The sequence below is a fragment of the Larus michahellis genome, chromosome Z (assembly GCF_964199755.1).
Source record: "Larus michahellis chromosome Z, bLarMic1.1, whole genome shotgun sequence".
NCBI lineage: Eukaryota > Metazoa > Chordata > Aves > Charadriiformes > Laridae > Larus > Larus michahellis.
The window spans coordinates 63,960,520-63,978,577 of NC_133930.1; the positions used below are offsets into that span (position 1 = coordinate 63,960,520).

Consider the following 18,058-nt stretch of genomic DNA (forward strand, 5'->3'; position numbering starts at 1 on the left):
CCCACTGTTTTCACTGGCACTCAAGTCACAGGAAACACAGTTAAAATTATGCTACAGCTAGAACCCTCTCAACCCACTCAAATACAAGGCAAATGAGTGAAATGGATCATACCGGACAGCAACAGTCAGAACTGATGGTCGTAATTGTTTTTCACAACACAACACAACACAACACAACACAACACAACTGCTCTTCAAAACACAACTGTTTTTTTGTTTGGGATGAGGGGAAGTTGCAAAATAATGCAAATGGAAAGGCAAGAACTACTATAGCTGGTCTAGATAGTAAACTAGCTGCCTTGTGGCATGGCAGTAGGGATGAACCTTGAATTCTAGCTCTATGACTATAGCCATGGCTATTATCTTCTCTGTTATTGGACCAGCTACCGAATCCGCTTTACTGCCGGATAAGGTGCTGAGATGCTGGCAGTGAAGAGTTTGCTTTACATCCATAGTAAGAAATCTTGTACTGCTGAATCTGGGCATAGTTATACAGGAAAATCAAGCAAAAACCTCAGGCTGCTTCTCTCTGCTGGGCAACGTAACACAGAGGGATCTTCCGAATTTTTGGCTGGCTTTTGTTCACAAATTAGCAAAAAGACCTGCAGAAGCACTGAGTAACTTTTAAAATGAGGTGAGTAGCAGCGGTTTCTCTTCGCATGATTCTTTAATGTTTGCTTTGACACTGGACAACATATAAATTGCAGGAATTAGAAAAAAATAAGTTTTTTAAATACGGTTTCCTAGTTCTTCAATTCCTTGCATATCCACCCAAGCTGCTAATGCTCTCATGCCTAAACCTCCTTCTAAACTTCCTCCAAAATGACTGATTCACTACTGAATTGAGGTTGGATTCCAGCCTACCCTGAGAAAGTGAGTTTGCTTCATACAAATGACTATTTCTCAGAAACTGCTAAATTTGCCTTCCTCTTACAGTTTTTATATAACTTCCTGTATGTAGATGTCTTTTTCCAAATACCAAACCAATGATGAAATTGTCTTTTCCTTCTTGAAAGGGAAAGAAACAACATCATTAAACATCAACATTAAACATTGTCAACTTTTTTATATTAAGAGAGCTTGGCTACAGCCACTAGGACTCTTCATGTCTGTTTTTGTAATATTTTCTGTTTTTTCAACTTTCTGTGCGGTTGGCATCATCTTAACCCTGGCAGAAAGTTTGTATTCTTACATGTACATTTTAGAGTTTACTTCATGCGTTATTTTTTTTTTGGGGGGTGGGGCAAGGAAGGGGTTCTTTTTCCATCACCCTGTGATGGAGTGAATTTAAATTGCATAATAGCATTCTGCGAGAGGAGGAGGAGACAAGAGGAAATAAAAAAAAAAAAAAAAAAGTTCTGCATTAGAAACAAGGAAGCATTTTATCCTAGAGAAATTTCCTGAGCTCTTAATAATGGCAGAGGACCTCCATCTGTATTTTGTTTGAGCAGGGATTAGAGAGGCAGAAGCCGCCAAGTGGGCTTCACTCAGGAGGGGCTATGTGTAACTTCTGTGGGTCCTATTAGGTAACTTTTGGTTTGTGAAGCCTGCCCTCAAGGGGTTGGTTTATTTGGATTTAATGACTCATGTAGGCTTGTGGATCAGCTTTATTTTCTTTAGTGAACCAAAGGATGCTGTTTGATCCTGCAAAATGAAAGGGAATGCTTCAAGTATCCTTCTACATTTTAGAAATCAAAGGCTTGATTGAATCACGTAAAGAGGGACAGGAAAGGTAAGTGCCGTGCTATGTTGCGAGTGAAGATAACTGTTCTGTGTGTCCTCCTGCAATGACTATAAAATGACCCTATTGATACCTGGGGCCCACATAACGTCGTTCAGGGATGGCTGAATCACATTGTTTTCTAACAGTTCACCTTCAGGCAATCACTTTTTTTATCCCCACTCACATGTTTGCTTTTCCCAGACATTGGAAAAAAACGGTCTTGACGAGCAGGGGTTGAGGCAAAAGGGCATGTTGCTACTGTCCTTCTCCCCTATTGCCACTCTGCATAGGATCTCTCTATTTGTCTTTTTGTTTTCTTGCATAAACACATCTCCTCACTGCCACCACTCTTCTGCTGGCCTCTCCCTGCACTGTGTTCCTTCTTACCTGATTTAATCTCTTCACATACATAGCTGACGAAAGAGTCCGTCTTCCTCCAGCAGCTCTATAAATCATTAAGTAAGCTTAGATTTACATATAAAACAGCATGAAAGATGATAAGTTAAGAGGCTGTGATGAACTTGTTCGACACAAGTCATAAGGCTTCCTCTACATAAATAAAAATAAGGAAATTAGCAAAACGTTTTGGCATTCCTAACCTGATGGGCATTCAGCGGAAGCTTGCATAGTCATCCAGAGGTACTGGAAGCTGAGTGCAAGATGAAAGATGCTGTAGAAAATAAAATGCCATGCAAGGCTTTGTATTCAGGATGAAAAACCAGTGACAGGAAAGGGAAGAGAAAGCTTTTGGGATTTACCCTGATCTGAACTTCTCTGACTTATATGTGACATGTTGAGCAACTTTTGTTTCAGAAGATCTAATCATTCGGTCTAGCACGGCTGCAAATGTGGAATCCATACTGGATCACCTATTTTCCTTAATGAGGGCAGTATCACCTATAGGTGACACTACCTTTACTACTACAGGTGTGGACCTCTTCTACCTTCAATAAGAAGATGCGTTATTTTTTTTTTTTTAAAGATAGCAGTATAACACAAAGAAATAATTTTTATTTAGTATCTTGAAGATATATGCTGCAGTTTGTCCAGGAAGAAATATTAGCCTAGGCTGGCAATGGACTACTATGCTACTCTTTCAAATGATGCCCCAAAAATGGGAACTACTTATTCAAAACTCTGGATAGAATTTGCTTGTTCTCAAGTTTCTACCCAAAGTCTAGCTGCTAGAATTGTATGAAAATTTCAGAAGTCAAGTTTAAAAGGTTCTTATCCTGTACTTGTTTTTGAAGTTAACCCTGGAAAGCATGGACTGCTTATACCTGATGCAGTGATGTCTATACAAAGGGACAAGTGCATTCACAGAACAGAACCACAGCACCTAGGAGGGCAGAAATGTTACTGATCCCACCTCCGCCAGGACACCAAATTAACTTCCTGGGTTGCAGGAAAGGGGCAGGAGGCTGGACATCTCTTGCAAAAGATGCATGCCTCCTTGACCTGCATTTTTCCTCTGAGTTTGTAACCTGGGTTTGCCAGCAGGAAAATTATGGTATTTGTAGCTCCATAATAAAATTTCACACATAGTATGTCACAAATGCACAAATGAAGTTTCATCAGTGGTTTAGTTTCATGTCCAGTAATGACAGTGCAAATCTTCCCATTGCTCATATAGATCTGATACAAGTAGAGCACAGCACGTCTGAAATGCTGCCTTTGGTTTCCTGGAGACTGAGAGAGGTATTCATGTGCTGGTTACATGCAGCGTGCAACCTGAAGACTTTAATTCCATACGGACATATTTGGATATTGTTATTTTAATATTTTAAGGAAGTGGAGCTCCTGGAGAGTAAGGTCCAGTCAGTTTTCAAGTACTAGGTTGTCAGCATGGTGCAATCCAGCTCACTTTCACACACAGTTTTAAGGAAAGTCAAATGCCTCTCACATATATAGCCCATTACCAAAAAAACCCCTAACTATCCCTTGGTGCTATGTCTTTTAGCAAGAAGCACATAAAGGCTCATATCATATACTATCACACATAAAGGCTCATATCATATACTATCATATAGCATACCTAGATCATCTGAGATGTGAATCCAGTTGCAGGTACCTGGATAAACATGATCTTTCTAAAATAATTGTTACAAAGCCCCCAACACAACAGAAATATATGTGGCCTTTGGGTTACAGAATATGTTAGGTATTTGACTAAACAAAAATATGATGTGGAATACCACTGTCTTCTAAGTGTGCTGATTGGCCTTTTCATGTGTGTGTGCTTTCAACCACCAGTGACCATTTCTTCTCCCAAGCAGATGCCGTCAGAAAATGTCATGTGAAAAGAGGAAAAAAGTGTCACCTAGCAACCAAAGCTTTATGAAAAAAAGTTCCACGCTGACCAGCTGAGACAGAACGAGCTGGGGAGCTGGGAGGAGGCATGAACGACCGGGACAAGGCTGCTTGTCTGCTGCTCTGGTGCTGACCTCAGCCCTCTTACAGCAGGTGCTCTGGGCACAAAGTTAGAAATCTGGAGTTTCTGTCAAACTGGCTTGCATCGAACTTGGTTTGCAAAACAGGACTTCGGGTTGCTTATTCCTGACTTTCAAATACGGATTTGAAAATGATAAAATCTCAAATCATGATGGGGATCTACATTTTAATTTATAATGGCAAAAAGTAAACTTGAGAGGAAAGGGCATTATCTCTCCTTTATCTCTCTCATTTATCTCTTTTATCCTTTCCTACCACTAACAAAGACCAGATTAGCAGATATTTCTTCTATTATCTGGTTAAGCAGAGAGGAGCATTTCTTTTTTAAGGTCTTTGACAAATTAAGAGATTCAGAGCTAAGATTACTTGCCCCCTCGGGGTACTGTAAGGGAGCTAAGGAACAGTAAAAGACAGACTTGTTTATGGGCAGAAACAAAAGATCCTGGAAGACATTAACACACCTGAATTAACACAACACTGAGAAGGATACTGTGCTTTATCTGAGCAAGGAACACAATGTTTAGAAACAGGGTAGTGGATTGTGGTTGGAAATTAGAGGACAATACTTCTGTCACTTCTGCTGTACGGGCTTGCACATGGTCCATTTACCTCCTGCCTGTGCTTGCCTGACAGTATGAGTGGGTGTAATAGCATGGAGAGGATGTGAGTGGGATTGATCTGGCATACTATGCATGCGAGGCACACGCAACTGCTGCTGTTTTATTTCACCACTACACCAACAGAAACTGCCCTTATATAGACACTTCTGGCTAAGGTTTTTTACAGTCAGGCATACAATATACTTTATTATAACGGTATGCATTTCATAACCTGCAGATTTCATAACCCGCTAAAAGTGGCATTGCAGCATGGCAATTTTATTTCTTTACGGCTTCTCTTAGTGTTGTGGTGGGAAGGGAAGCTATGTTTTTGGGTTTTTTTTGCAGTCATGTTTGAGCATTTGTCAGTCTCTTTCCCACTGCTATTTGTCTTGTTCAGCCCCTGCCTCCACACCTTCCTCCCCAAAAATCACGGCAAACGCCGAGAGAGAAATCCTGAGCTCCCGTGGTGCACCCTGATAACCGATTCCAGAGCTGGAAATGCAAAAAATGGTGCAGCGTAATGGGCTGGCGCCGACCTCGCTAGGGGCCACGCATCCTTCCCGCTCCACCTCGGGCCGCCCGCTCCCGGCCGAATCCCGCAGCGGCCCCTCCACACCGGGACGCCGTTCCTCCCTCTGTGAAGTTGTCTTCCCCCCCACCCCCGCGGAGCCCGGTCCCGCCGTTCGTGGGGCTGAGGGCGGCTGCGCTCCCGGTGACCGCTTGTGGCAGGATGCTCTTAGCGAACGGCAGGGCCCCCGCCCCCGCCCCCGCCGCCCGGCCCCGGGGGTCGCTCCCTGCCGGCGGGGACCATCGCCGGGCGCCGTGGCGGACGGCTGCGGCCACCCTCGGCTCAGCGGGGCCGGGGAAAGGGGCGTCCGAGGGCGGTGCGACCCCCGCCCGGGGCGGCTCCCTGCGCCGTGCCCGTCCCCCCGCTCCGCCCCGCCGGCAGCTCCCGGCCCGCCCCGCCGGAGGAGCCCCCGCCGCCCCACCGGGCTGGGGGGAGCCGCCGCCGCCGCCGCTCCAGCCCGGCCCGGCCCGGCGCGGCGGGGGGGGAGGAAGAGGAGGAGGGGAGAGAGAAAGAGAGGGAGGGAGGAAGGGAGGGAGGAAAGGAAGGAGAGAGGGAGGGAGGAAGGAAGGAAGCAAGGGAGGTGAGGTGCCGCCGCCAGCCGCCTTGTCGCTCTGCTTTCTGCAGCCGGCGCGGAGGAGGCGGCAGCCCCCGGCAGGCGTCCCGGCATGCTGAAAGTCACCATGCCCTCTTCCTCATCATCGTCGTCCTCATCCTCCTCGTCCTCATCCTCCTCCGGCTCCTCGGCCGCCGGCCGCCCCGCGTCCGCCGCGCCCGACTACTGGATCGACGGCTCCAACAAGGACACCCTGGCCCACTATTTCGAGCTGGAGTCGGAGCTGGGACGGTGAGGCGGCGGCGGGACGGGACGGGGCGGGGCGGGGCGGCGGGGGGCCGGCGGGGCCGGGGGGTGTCGGGGCCGGGGCAGGTCCCCGCTCCCCGCCGGCGCTGCGTCGCCGTGGCTGGCGAGAGCGGCAAAACTTTGGTTTGTGTGAACGTCGTCGGGAGAGCGTGCTGGCTCTCCCCGGCATGTCGGCTTTCGAAGGAAAACTGACACCTCCCGGGAGCCCAGCTGTGCACGTCCCCCAGAGAAACGAGTGATTTTCAGGAGAGGGCATCAGTCCATCTCGGTAAAGGCTGGTCCACTTGAGCACCCTTGCGTTAGTCAGGTTACCTGTGTATTTGCAGACTCGAGACCTGATGCTGTATGAGCTGAATGGTAGGCATCACTTCGAGAGCGCTAAAATGCCAGCGTCTTCGCAGCCTCGCTTCATGCGAGACCTTTTAACGTTATCGCCATTATCAGCACCTTTAGACCTTGTGCTGACAAAACTCCCACCCGAGACAGGAGTCCGTGAATAGGCCTCTGTAAGCAGACTCTTCCCATTGGAGTGCAGTGCAGACGAGTGAGCTGGTATGTGTTCATTCATGAATTCTGCACTACTGCCCTGATGCTTCTGCCTGGCAACTTAGAGGTCCCAAGTGTTTGTTTTTTTTTTTTAAAACTGAAGTCCAGTGCAAAATGCTGTTGCCTGTATCTAGTGTGCAATTTTTACTCCCTAAATACAGTTGTCAGTTCATATTGAATTTGTGGGTAGAAAATACCATTAAAAAAAAAAAAAGCGGAAAGTGACAGCTTTTTTAAGGGTTTACTGTAGATGACTTCAGTCTGTAAATCAGTAGGTAACAAATAGCAATTGTTAATTTTGCCAGTGATAGAGTATTAAAATCCTGGATGACCATGGGAAATTTGCAGGTAATAACATGGTTGCCTTGGTACAGTATTTTTGCAGAAAAGGAATGCATTGAAAGTTACTGCTACCAAGCATACCTGTACTGTAACTGATAGGGGCAGGAGAGGCTGTAGAAATACAATATAGGATCATCCTTGGCTTGCTGGCTACGTCTTAAGCATCTGCTACTACCTTTTTGCAACTATTGCTCTTCATGCTAGCCAGATTTAAATAGGCATAGGTTTATGTACGCTTACCACATTTGTACTTGACTTCACTGTACAGCTATGCAGAAACATATAAAGCAGGAAATACTGTTTTGTCAGTTTTGTGTCCAGAATTGACAAAAAAAGTGTGTGCTGCTGAGTAACAGCAGTTAATACCAGCTCTGTCACCTGAATTAATACTGTCATGTGTGGTCTGCCTAGAATCCTTTCAGCATGTGTGCTAGCGACTGTGAGCTTCGTTTAAGAATAGTCTGTATCAGTGATACATGATGGGTTTATTGCGTAGCTTGGGAAGGGGTTTTAAAATGTGAATTCTCCTGTCTGAGAAGGGGGGAGTTAATGAAAGCTGAGGAGTAGTGGGTTTTTCTACCTTGCAAGGTGAGACAGTAGATGCTGAAACCCTAACAAAAGGTTTGAATAAGGAAGGTAACCACACCCAACTAGTGTAGAGATGTGAGCAACGAAGTCTGCTTTGATATTGGACAGAACTAGGAAATAAGATTTAAAACAAAAGCAGAAAGAAAACAGGAGATAAGAACCGCCTTAATCAAAGACCATGAGGTAGGGAAGGGAGAGGGAAGAACTCGGAGGGGTATGGCAGCAAGATCTCGGTCCTTAGGTCCCAAGGCTAGCCTTGAGATCCATTCAGAGCCAGCATCCAGAGCGCTGATGCTTATCTCAGACTCCCCCAGGTCTGTTTTAGCAAATCTGTAAGGGAGATCCAACAATCCCTCTTGGTTCCTAAGTGTAACATAAAACCATTTTGTTTTATCTTGGTAACCTTGTCTCCAACCTTTTAATTTTGGAGGTGACTTTGAGTGCATCTACAAAAAATATTCATTGCTTAAGTTAGTGGTGGTGAAAGAATATCAGGTGAGGCTGAAAAACATAGGTATGTGATCCCTTTAGATGCAGCAGATCAAAACAATACACTAAAATAAACAACATGAGACACGACCCTAAAATATCTCTAACAAATGCAGGAATTGGAGATGTCTTTTGTCAGACTGCAAAGACCTGCATTTGGACAGCGGTTGCCAAGTATGGGAGTTCCCCTTTGGAAGGAGTGCCCTTTCTGCAAAGTATGTCTGGCAAATCCCTAAGCCATCATAGTCGGTAGTTCTTGCTTGTAAGACCAACTAAGGAGTCACGGGAGAAGATGGGGAAGGTCCTGCCACCAAGAAAAATAATAAATGCCTAAAAGCTTGGGTAGGAGCAAGCAGCCATCTTTCAAGAGCTGAGTTCCACAGGCATCAGTTCAGGTGTCTGTGCTGCTCAACACGCTCATAAATAAAGGGGTTGAACAGTGATATTTGCTGGTTTCACTAAATTATTAAGGGTTTTAAAGACAGCGTTGCCTGTGAAGAATTGCAGAAAGCCCTTAGTGGTCTGATAGGACCTTTAAATGGTGGATGAAGTTCAGTTTAGATAATTAAAATGGGGGTGGAGGAGAAACCGCTTGGTTGGTTGCTTTCCGTAGTAAATCCTGTAGTGAGACGAAGACAGAGATCTCTGGGCCCACAAGTGGTGTGAATGGAACACCTGGTTAGAGGTGCCTGTTTGCTGTTTTCTTCTTGTTTGCTGCAAGCTCTGCAGACCATCTGACAAAGCTAGAGAGTAAAAAATGAACCACAAGAGGTAAGGCCATTTCGGTGCAGTGTGTAGCTAAGTGGTGGAACTCCTGGCCGCTGGATGCCATGGACACTGACAGTGCACATGGGTTTAATGGGCAACTGGGCAAGTCTGCGTTCAGGAAATGCAGTCAGACTGATTAAACATGAAGATACTAACTATTGAGCTGTAAATTGTTGAATGTTAGGAGAATATTCTTCACAGTATTGATATAGGTTTTCTCTATTCTTTTATTCTTCTCGAGGTGTCTGTGTTTGGCCACTGTTAGAGACAGTATCCTGGGCTAGGCAGGCTTTTATTCTGACCCAGGACAGCTATTTTCATGTTCAATCGAGTGCCTGGCTAGTTCACCTTCCTTTTAGGCCATTTCTGACAAGGGATTTTGTGTGTACCACGTAACTGAAGTTCAGAATGCCGTAAGGATTAAATTTTGGCCTTTGTTTTACAGGAAGTATCTGTTCCTTCTCTGAGGTTGCAACATTGGTCAATTGTCAGCATTGGAATTTTGTTCTGAGTGTATTTAATCTGAAATCATATTTTCCACACTCCACTGGAAAAAGATTTTAATAATTTTAGGTGCTAAACTTGTATGTTTCTTAAAGACTAAAACCTTTTGTTAGCCTTATATAACCTATGCTGTATCTTTTGGCACAGAGTTTCTGAATTGAGGATTAGTCTAAAGATGGTATTTGAGTGAAGACAAAATTCAGTAACAATTCTTTTGATACTCAGCAATATTATAAAAAAGGAATTTCTCTTTTTTGGAATTTTAGTTAACAGAATTTTACTTAGCGTGCACACTCTGGCCTAACTGCACCACACTATGTAGCTATTTGAGTTGAAACTGTCTAATATTATTATTGTAGGCATATTGCAGATCTATTAAATGGTCAAGAGCAGCTGGAAGTATTTTCAACCAAATCCCTAAGGCTTTCTTTCAGTTTAAAAGGTTAAATAACATAATAATATTAAAAAGAAAAAAAAAAAAAGAAAACTTACAGGCATTTTTCTTTGTGTAAGAATGATAAATTAGAATCTTCCAAGGTTACCTTTTCCTTCACGGGCAGTCTGTCAATTGTATGATCCTTGCTGAGGACCTGAAACTGAAAGGAGCTCAGTACTTGCAACTTACCTTGAATTGACAGTGTGAGATGAATCATAGGTGGTTTCTGTCCTTGAGTTCTTCGCACATCCAGTGTGTGGTTTGAACTCAAGACTTCAGCGTGCAGAATGACGTCTTACTCAGTCAATCCTATTTCTGAGTGCTCTCATAGTAGCATCTACTTTTGTAATGGCAGTAGTAGATGGAATCAGGTAATTCCTTTGTATAAGCATCATTTTATTTGCACTTGATGCTTTGAAGTTCAAACAGTTTTTGCTTTGAAAATATGCCAATTATTTTCCCTTCCATTCCTTCATTAAAAAAAAAAAGGGCCTTTTCTCTGTTCATCTCGGATGTCATTTGTTACACAGACTGCTTGCCATGTTTATTTTGAAAATCACTTGCTCATTTTGCTTTGGGGTGCATTTAAAGTAGGTCAGTCCCTCTTTCAGTTGCACTTTTGCTTACTTGCCTGTGACTTTTAGTACCGGACCTGAGGATTTTCCAAAGAGATGCAGGCATGCTGCTGACAGCACGTGGTGCCAGCTGCCTGAACGTGAGCGTGGGGTGCTTAGCTGAACCAGGATGAGAATTATCTTTGAGCAGAAACTGCCTGCGTAGATTTGACTGTCCTCCAGGTCACATTGTGCCACAAACTGCAACTTGCATGTTAACCTCACACCTTCAGGCAAGCAGCAAGCATTTTCATGTGGAGACAGTTCCTGCTGATAGGGAAGGTTGTTGAAGAGGTGGGTCTGAGACCTCATTTGAGACTGTTGTGGTAGGTACGTTGGACCTTCCTTTGAGGTAGGAAGATAGGAGATACAGAGGGCATGGTGTCCTTTTGGTGCTGGCCAAGGGGGCAGGTGGATGTGGAGAATGGTCGTCTTCAGGCGTTGCACCAGCCAGCGTAGCCCCAGTTGAAGATTTTTGCTTCCTTTTCATCTTGAAGGGGTTCAGTCCACCACCTCGTCTTTCCCCTTAAAAGATGGCCTAAGCATTTGACCGCAGGCTCTTCTAGGGTGAACAAGCATCTTGCTCCTTCTGCTGAAGCAGTGCTGTTGTGAAGAAGACAATCCAATACTAAATTGTCCAGAAAGAGGATGTCAGATTTTTGTTAAGCAAGACACTGCTCTAAAAGGGGGGAAGTCAGTCCCTATCAAAATGCATGTTGATCTACAGAGAGTCATAAATAAATACCAATACCAAGCAGTGAATGTTTTCTGTGGAAGCTCTATAGCTTCTAAATCCAGTGTTCTGGATGAAATTCCTCACTTGGGTACCACTAACCAGAACTTGCAATGTATAACCTGGGTTTTGACGGCTAAAATTCTTTACTCAGTGTCGGGAGAGTATTTTCTTCATTTTTGTCTGTTTCAGTTCAACAATTGGTTGGTTCAGAATTAAAAAACTGGGTGTTGCAAAAGCAAGCAAAGAAAATTTCCTCTACCATTCCTCTGTAAATAGAAAACAATTGAGAGTAGATATACCCTTTCACTTGAGGCTCTCTAAACATGGAGAGAAATGTGCTCTTAGGGTAGATATTTTGAACCTTGCCATGGGAGATTGTTAGTGACTCTGTTGTCCAAATGCCTATCTTAGGCACTAAGTTACTTGCTCTCCCTGCACATTTCTTAGTTAGAAAAGAAGAAAGCTGTTTTTTTAGTATTCACTGTCACCGTTGACATTCCATTCTTGTTAGAAAATGAGTTTTGAGTTTTAAGTTTTACAGTTGTTCAAATCCATTTACATTGGAATTTGTGGCAAAACCGTTGTTCTGCTGCAGCCAGGAGTTTTGCATTGAACTGCAAACTTAACACCTGCTTCACCAGGTCTCAGAAAATAGATGATAAAATACGCATTTTTCACAATAGCTTATGTGTTTATCTGATTCCTGTTAATACTGTGACTGAGGCTTTGTTTCCGTCATCCATGATGGAAAATAAGTTTGTTGATTCAGTCAGCTATGGACAAGGTGTTTAGCTGTCAACGCTTGTAGACTGTCACGTCAGAGAACTAACACTGGCCTGCTACATCTGTAAATAAACAGATTACTTGGCTTTTAGTACAATCAGTGATATCTAAGTCATAACTGTATTACCTAAAAATTAGTCTGAAACAACCTTTTCTTCTTCTAAATATGAACTTAAATAGACTACTGATAATGGCACACGTTTACATATTTCCAATTACAGAAGCACTGATATTTTATTCATAACATTGTAGTGCGCCATTCCTATTTTTAAAAGGCAATTTGTAGGTGTGTCTGTCTACACACTGAAGTTTTAACTTGGATCAGGAGTGACTTTCGTGGAACAAGCATCCCAGTGATCCCCTCTCACTGTGCTTTGCTTTGCATCAAGGGGCGTTCTTGGAGAGCAGAGAGCAGGCTGAGTGTCGCTGAACCAGAAGATGCAGTTCAGGAGCACTTAATCCACTCTAACCTTTTGTGGACGTTCAGTTCACAGGGCCAGATCAGGGCTCATCTGACGTAAAACCTGCAAAAAGTTTGTGTGATGGTATTGGCACGTTGCCACCATGTGTTACACTGGTGTGCTCCTACTGCATGGCGCTACATGCTAGTGCATACCTAGATTATATGTCCTAGTGATACCGTATTTGAATCTATCTGTAGTTAATCTGCAAGTTGATTAATAGGATGCTTGTGATATCATATGCACAGGTCAATGTCCGTCTGCTCAAGTTTTAATTAACTTGGAAGCTAAAGGGAATGTATATTATATGAATCAAAATTCAGTACTTAGAGTGGGCAGCGAAAGAGAAGTCATTGCAGAGTATTGCGTTATCTCTGTACTCTTTATTATTCTATGTACTTAATGGATTGTTCTGTCAATAAATTGAGTCGTTACATTTTTTTTTCTATAAAAGGAGTGCTGGAGCAGTTTTGAATAGCTGGAATGAATAGATGATCATTCTGTGTAATTTTCACAGGTTTCTTGTACTTAAAAAAGAGCTATTAATACTGAAAGATTATATTAGAGGATTGTTATTTCTTTATTTTCCAGTTATTTTTTCTGTCGGCCACTGTACATTTTTGTCATTGGTTTTGGTTATCTTTTTAAAGCTTGGAGAAGAGGAGGCTGAGGGGAGACCTCATTGCTCTCTACAACTACCTGAAAGGAGGTTGGAGAGAGGTGGGTGTTGGCCTCTTCTCCCAGGTGAATAATGACAGGAGCAGAGGAAATGGTCTGAAGCTGCGGCAGGGGGGGGTTAGATTAGATATTAGGAAGAATTACTTTACTGAAAGAGTGGTCAGATGCTGGAACAGCCTGCCTAGGAAGGTGGTTGAGTCACCATCCCTAGAGGTGTTTAAGAAACATCTAGATGTGACACCTCAGGGCATGCTCTAGTCGCAGAGATTGTAGGGGTGGTTTGTGGGTATTTTTGCGTGTATCGTTGGTCTCTATGATCTCAAAGGTCCTTTCCAACCAGAAGATTCTATGATTCTACGAAATGCCTTTACAGGGGAGGTATTTGTTAAAAAATCTGGTTAATTTAACCATAAATTTTGTAGTCCTTCATAAATTTTGTAGTCCTTATATAGATAGATCATTTTAACTTCCACTGGAGTAAACTACTACTAAAAGTAAGGCTACACTTCTCTCTGTTCCTGACCAGCGGAGAGGAATTGGCAGCCCCTGTACTGCCTTGTAAATGCAGGTTTTGGACAGCTGGCTGCCTGGGGATGGTTGTATTGTAATCAACACACAGAGCAAGGAACTGTCTCATCGGTCAAAACACAGCACTGGAAAGAGCTGTATCTGAAATGATATCCTTCTCGATGGCTTAGGTACCTCAGCCCTGACTGCAAGGAGTGCACTGGAGAAGAGTGAGGGCCCACATGCAGCAAGTCTCTTTTGGATGCTGGCACTGCAATTGCTCTTTTCAGAAAGGGAACAAAGCTGGCAGAGTCAGTGAAAATCTTGAGGATTTTCCTCTTGGTTTCAGGTGCCTAGATGCCTTTAGGCCTCTCTAGGTTTGCAGATTATATTAAGGATTTGGCTCTAAATTACTGGGAACATATCTGAAGTAGAAAGTAGCATGAATTATAGTAAGAGTTTATATTAAGTTAAGCTTCTAGTGTGTGAGCTAGAACATTTTAAACCAGTTTGGGCACCTTCAAATGCAATGCAGGGTGCCCTAGATTTAGCTATTGTGTGAGAACAGGCTGCCCAGGGAAGTGGTTGAGGCATCATCCCTGGAGGTATTTAAAAGCCGGGTAGATGTAGTGCTTAGAGACATGGTTTAGCGATGGTTTCGTCAGAGTTAGATTGATGGTTGGACTCGATGATCTGAAAGGTCCCTTCCAACCTGGGAAATTCTGTGATTCTGTGAAATATATTTCTAACGGAGGAAATGAATAGCTCTTGAAGTAAGTACTCTTAAGAATACTGAAAAATTTTTTTGCACATAGACCTTGTAGGAGTTGAAAGCAACGGCGTCATTTGTGTTAATACGAGAATTGTCATATTTGAGAAATATTGCAGTAGTCTGCAAGGGGTCAGATATAACAAAGTCATCCTTTTAGCTTGTTGCAGAGACAGTACATCTGAAATTAAGTAAGTATTTTCAAGTTCAGTGATTCTGGATGGAGGGCAAGTAAATTTACCGAAGCCCTGTGGTGCGAGAAGCAAATACGTGTTCATTCCACTGTGTCTTTAGGTGTGTGTCCAAGTGTACGTTGTATTGTGTAAGGGATTGTGATGGACGCAGTTTCACAGGCAGAATTCTGCCAGTAACAGATGTTTAAATGCCTGCTCACATAGTAAATAGCCACATTTGAAAAGACCACCAATTATGAATGGCAGCCAGTGAAAAAATACTCAGTTTCCATGTACGCCATCTGTGGAAGTCCAAGTACTTGCTAGGAAGGACTACCCATCCTCTTCAGTCACCCAGATAAAAGAAGTTTTATCCTCCTGAATATTGTCCGAAAAGGTCAATCAGGAAATAAAAAAGATAGTCATCCCCTACCCTAGTTTTGTTTATAGTCCCAACAAATTGAGCTGACTTTATCGCAGTAAACCCAAATGATTCTTCTGTGCTCTTCTGCTAGCCAGAAGGTTGGCCGGCCTTTGGGAAAGTGATCTTCTCACACTGCACGTTGTGTGGGAAAAATTGCAAAGATTTGAATATTTTTTCATCTGTGTATGCACAAAACATCTGAACCATTAGTGGGAGTTGAGATTGCATAAAAAGGAAGAACATGTACTCCCTTGTGCTTTCACAGTGAAGCAGAATATAAACATATAAACTTGCATATTTGCTGTTGACTTCTTCATTTAGGCATTTTTATGATGCTTCCTCTCTTCACAACAAGCAGACCTTTATTGTCTGAACAATCACTAATTTCACAAGGGATATTCTTTTTGCAGTACAGTGATGGCTTATTCTGAGAAAGGGTAACCAAGTGTTCCGTGTATTTCCAAACGGTGATGCTGCTTTTCATTCTTGGTTTGTCTAATACCTTTTTCAATATTTATGGTTTCCCTGTCTCCTCCATTAAAAAAAATGGGTAAGAATGACAGCTTTTACAACTCGTCATTGATACCTTGGAAATACTCTTAACATTTGTTGTTAGTGATCCTTCATTTTTCTTGCATTGTCAGTGTCCGCAGCCAGTTGGTAATCACCAGAAAATGCATTTAAACTTAGAGGTTACTGCTCTTAAAAACTAAACTTGTCTCCACTTTATGAGGATCTTTTTTTTTGCTTGCTTGTTCTTTGGAGTCTGAGCTAGCAGCTCTGTGAAATCTGAGCTGGCGAATCATTAAGAATTTAATTTAGGAATTTTTGTGTTGTGGAAGCATGTTTTCCTGTTTTCACCTTTGCCTCGCTTTTGTACCTCAGTGTTAAGAAAGGTCTTTCAGAGTGACGCCTCTTTTTGCAAAACTGCACAGGGTGTGTTTTCCTGGAGTCTATCTGGGTTAGCTTTTAAACCTCTAGAAACTCATCTGAACAAGGCAAGAAAAGCACACTTCTTCCCTGCCCTGTTCCAAGACTGCAGTTTGTTGCCTATGACCCTTTCCCAGCTCTTTCTGACCTAGGAAACAATCTGTTTTGGAAGGTAAACGCATGTTGAGTTTGACAGGCTTAGTAGGGAAGGTTCTGCTCAGAATGATATCTCGGCTAGCGGCATGCTTTGGAGCAGCCCAGAGGTACCTTAACTGCTGAGGATTATGTGTCTTAAGGACAGATTGACATTTCCCTTGAGTTTCACCTTCCTTTACTGTAGAAAGGTTGTGGTCATGCACGTGGAAGCCGGCTTTTTTTTTTCCTAGTTATCTGTGTTTTTTTAAGATCTATTAGCACGATGCAGTGGGAAAGATCATTGAAAATGAGCTCTCTGAGACCATTTTTCAAATGTGGGGGTTTTGATCAACACATATGTGTTTTATATGCTCGATTTCTTAGACTATAAAATGTTCAAAACAGAAAGATGGAGTAATGGGGATATAATGCTATACCAATACACCTTGCAAATGTATCTTTTGGTTAAGGAAGGAATGTAAAAATGGTGTCATTACTGTCATAGGTTACTATCACTTAAAACACACAGACAACTGGGGACCATCAATATTTGCATCTGTTGCCCAGAGAATAGATTGCTGAGGTGTTGTTGCTGTCCTTGTAAAGTAATTCTAGGTTAGGAAACCCTGCAACAACATGACTTTGAAAGGGACCATTCAATCTGTAGAAACCAAAGCTTTTGTCTCCTTGAATTTCACCTGCAGGGGATAACAGGAGAGAAATTATATGGCATAAACCACCAAAATACATGGTTGGACCTGTATGCTAATTCTGACATGAGTGAAGTAATCGGCTGAACGACATAATGCTGTAACTTATAAATTGTCCTCCTTTCACATACACAGTTATCTGTGCTAGAAGTCAAGAACCATAAAATGTAAAATAAAAGGGGAAAAAAAAAATTATGAAACATGGTGACCTTTGACAGTTTACTATCTATTCATCATGGCTTTTTTTTTTTTGGGGGGGGGGGGAGTGTAAAACAGTGGTAAAAGCAAGTCTAAGATTTATAATGCCCAATCTCAAAACCAACGACATTAAAATTAAAGCCCTTCAACACATGCATAGTCTGTGCGCCGATGCATACCTCACTGTGAGCATCCATATGCCACAGATAAGATGCCAGAACTGCAACTTTACCTCAGAATTGATGTCATCTCCACAGTCCTTTTCCCCAAACTCTCCTCACTAGAAACATGTGATGCTTCTCCGCTCTGGCGTCTCTCCAGGCATCGTCAAAAAAAGCAGCTTCTTGGTTTAAGGAAGAGGCATTGTTCTAAACCAGGGTTTCCCCCCGCCTTGCAGTATTTTTTCCTTCTTGCAAGTATTCGTAGTTTCTTCTCAATTCAGATTGTCGTAAACACGCCAATATTGTTACATATTTATAGTCTTTTGATCTTTATAGCATATCCATGTCTGCCAGGTTCACTGCCTTTGGGAACTGATACTACATCTTAAAATACTCAGTTGATTGTGGTTTTATTCATGAAGATAACCCTGATTTCTCCACAGACTTTAGCAGAACTGAATACTGCATAAACAGAAATGTTCTACAAATGTCTTGATTTTATGTTTTCTAATGAAGCAGTGTGGCTGAGGGGCGTCAGTCAATCAGATCAATTGCCACAAATTGTGAATTGCTTGTTGACATTTGTTCATTTAATAAAAAGCTTAAACGCTGATATTAGTAGATAACAAATTCATGAAAAGAAGTTTGGATTAGCTCAGAAATGAAAAGCAGGAATTCCAATTTAATCTAAATAAATTACTTGCAATGAACAATTTTTCACTCATGAATGAATGGAAATAAAAAAGTGTGCGAGATCTTAATGAATATCCATGGAATAAGAAGTCTGGTATTATCTTAATGTACTTCTGAAATAATATTCATATTGATTTTTCTTTAAATAATACTTGTTAACAGAGGCACGCTGCCAGTACCAAAGAAGGTGCTATGTGATTTTATTTTGTG

The 18,058-nt window shown here is 42.5% G+C and overlaps 1 protein-coding gene across 1 annotated transcript in view; it reads left to right on the plus strand.

Annotated features, from left to right (window-relative positions):
- The first annotated feature begins 5,766 nt into the window (after nt 1-5,766).
- CAMK4 (calcium/calmodulin dependent protein kinase IV) overlaps nt 5,767-18,058 on the plus strand; it is a 173,307-nt gene continuing 161,015 nt past the window's right edge. Inside the window, exon 1 of the mRNA XM_074569263.1 lies at nt 5,767-6,188. Within this exon, the coding sequence (XP_074425364.1) occupies nt 6,010-6,188 (179 nt within the window). The 5' untranslated portion in view covers nt 5,767-6,009. The remainder of the gene's footprint in view (nt 6,189-18,058) is intronic.